At 52.0% G+C, this 2,995-nt stretch overlaps 1 protein-coding gene across 1 annotated transcript; it reads right to left on the bottom strand.

Annotated features, from left to right (window-relative positions):
• Positions 1-417: 417 nt before the first annotated feature.
• Positions 418-2,550, bottom strand: NKX2-2 (NK2 homeobox 2). Its single transcript, XM_044683960.1, has 2 exons — positions 2,292-2,550; positions 418-980 (listed from the first exon to the last, which is right to left on the bottom strand). Exons 1-2 carry the CDS (start codon positions 2,548-2,550, stop codon positions 418-420), a joined length of 822 nt encoding a protein of 273 aa, XP_044539895.1.
• Positions 2,551-2,995: the final 445 nt, after the last annotated feature.

Genomic DNA, 2,995 nt, shown 5'->3' with positions numbered 1-2,995 from the left:
CACAAACATACTTTACGAAGAAAAAAAAACACGAGAGCATAGGGGTTTTAATTTGAGTGGAGGGAGATTTATCTAAGTTTTTGTTTGTTTGTTTGTTTGTTTGTTTTCAGAAGACGCGACGAGTTCTCTCCCCCCACCCCTCTCCCCAGGGGAGTGGCAAGTAAGCAGGACTGCGCAAAAATTTTGTAAACACGGCGCCCAGATCTCCAAAACCCCTCTCTCCAAAATAAAAAAGAGAGGGAACGAGCCGTTGGAGTTCCCTACCCCAAAGAGCTCAGAACATTTCCCTCCATTAAAAAAAAAAAGCCAAGAGCAAACTCCATAATAATAATTAGAATAATAATAATAGTGTCCTCCAGTGGAGTGGAATTTGTTTTGGAGCCTTGAGTCTTTCTCTCTAGGGCTAGGGCGTCTGTCTCACCAAGTCCACTGCTGAGCTTGCACCAAATGATGCGCTGTCGGGTACTGAGGGGTGCTGGCGGAGCTGTACTGGGCATTATATTGCATATGCTGTAGCGACTGGGCGCTGTAGGCGGAGAAGGGGATGCCGGCCTGGAAGGTGGCTGCGGCCAAGTCCTGAGCTTTGAGCGTGTGGCAGGGTTTGCCGTCTCTGACTAAGACGGGTACGGCCACCCGGCGCGGGGAAGGCAAGGGGGTCACCTCCATACCTTTCTCGGCCCGCGCCCGTTTCATCTTGTAGCGGTGGTTCTGGAACCAAATCTTCACCTGCGTGGGAGTCAGGCGGATAAGGCTGGCCAGGTGCTCACGCTCCGGAGCCGACAGGTAGCGCTGCTGCCGAAAGCGCCGCTCCAGCTCGTAGGTCTGCGCCTTGGAGAAGAGCACCCTCCTCTTCCGCTTTTTGCCCGCTTCACCCCCGCTGCCTGGGGTCTCCTTGTCGTTGTCCGGCGACTCGTCGGCCGAGGGCTCCGGAGATTTTGCGCTGGAGTCCTGCGGGGGCGCCCCAGCCGCCAGCCCGTGCACTGCAGAGGGAGGGCATGGGAGGGGGGAAGTAGGAAGGTGGGATGTAAGGAAAGGTTGAGGGTGGGAATGGGTGGTGTGGGCAAGGACGGCAGGAAAAGAGAGACGCTTATGAGAGACAGACAGACAGAAAGGCAGAAAAAGAGAGACAGAGGCAGAGGAAAGAGGAACGACACACACACACACACAGAGGCCTGGGCCCTCTAGGTTCCTGGGCAGCGGACTATTATTGTTTATCCTCAAATCCGTCCCCTGTGCCCCAATTTTCTCATCCCCTTCGGCAGCGGAGGGGAAGGATTTAGACCCATTCTCATCTCCCTACTCTGACTCCCTTTTCTCTAACCACCATCCTTGTTTGAACCCGTCAAAAAACCTGATCTCTATAGTTGGGAGCACTGGGGAAGGAGCCCTCTCTTTCTCCTAGGGAACTCCAGCCCTGCCTGGGAGGTTACTAGAGCCGTCGGGTGTGCTCCAAGTTTCTCCAGGTGGGAAGGGAGGTCTGGGAAAGTGGTGGAGATAAAGGGGGCATCTTATTTCCCCAGCGGCTGCGAAAATGACCCGAAGGATGGCTTCTGCTTTGGGGGGGGGGTTGCCTAAAGAAGGAAAAGGGGCCAAAGGATGGAGATCTCGGACACCCTTAAGTGATTTCCTCTCTGAAGGGACGTGGGTTGATTTTTAAAAGAAGAAATTCACAATCCAGTCATTGATCAGCTCTGCCGTTTAAGACATTTTTTGTGTGTTTTGTTTTTGTTTTTCTGGACTGTCTCTAAACCAACCGATACCCCGCTAGGCACAAAGCGGCCTCTGTGTCTGAACAACGGGAGGGCTATTTATAGCACCCCCGGAATGTCCATTTGCATCTTAGGCTCCTTCAGAGATCAATATTACACACACAGACTCGAACATGGGACTGTGAATATGCCTAGCGATCCTTTGCCTCAGTAATGAAATGATATTTGCAATTTGTCACCGTCCCCCAAACCGAAATGTAATGAACATTACCCCTTGGAAAGCATTTCACCTCCTCCTCCTTTCCCTTCTACTTCAACAGAATAAGAAAAAATCGAAAGCATAAGTCCTCGATTCTCCCAGTCCCCTTTCCTGAGGTGTGAAGAGTTTTAAAACAAGGAGAGGAGTTAATAGAATCCCCCCCCCCCAAATTAATACTTTAGAGCCTGGCCTAGGTTGGGGTTGGGACGGCTGGGTTAAGCAGCTTCTCCCTCCTTTCACTGTCCAACCACATTTGGTCTGAGGGAGAAAGAAGGGGGAGGGAGGTGGAGAGCTGATTGTTAGGGTGAAGTTTCTTTACTCACAGGAATACTGGATGCTTTCGGTACTGGCCAGCCAGCGAGTGTAGGGGTTGTCGCTGTTGTCGTAGAAAGGATTTTTCAGGGGCAGGGTCTGAACTGCTTCCAGGGCGCTCGGTCCCAGCACCCCGGTTCTCTTGGTGGGCTCCGATCCCTCGCTCTCTTCCTCTGCCCCCTCTGCCACGGATCCGTCCTCATCGTTGGTGTCAGGCAGGTCTAAAATATCCTTGACAGAAAAGCCCGTCTTTGTGTTGGTCAGCGACATGGTCTGGGCCACGCAATTTATGCAGGAAAGTTGCAACACCAGTTTGTCAATCCGCAGTTCTTCGGAAACACACACTCACACACTCACACGGGCGGGGGTGAGTGGGGGATGGGAGAGGGGAAGGGGTATATGGGGGAGGGGTATTGGATTTTATTTTAAAAATATATAACCGTGGGGAAGTGGAGGGGAAAAAAATCACTATTTTCTTTGAAAGGACTCAGATATTCGGGCAGTAGAAGAAGCCCGGAGTCCCGCGGGCTGCTGGTCTGAGTAACAGTTTGTAACTCCAGGAACGATGCCAAAGTGCGGTTACTTCTGGCTCCGGCTGCAGCACAGTGTGCGGTGTCTGGTGGCAAGAAAAAAATAAGCCATAGCTGAAGTGATCAGTCCATATAAGGCTGCTCTCCACACATGAACCTGCAGAGAGAGAGAGAGAGAGAGAGAG

The sequence above is a fragment of the Gracilinanus agilis genome, unplaced genomic scaffold (assembly GCF_016433145.1).
Source record: "Gracilinanus agilis isolate LMUSP501 unplaced genomic scaffold, AgileGrace unplaced_scaffold39335, whole genome shotgun sequence".
NCBI classification, from domain to species: Eukaryota; Metazoa; Chordata; class Mammalia; order Didelphimorphia; family Didelphidae; genus Gracilinanus; species Gracilinanus agilis.
This window is presented reverse-complemented; position numbering and strand designations above follow the sequence as displayed.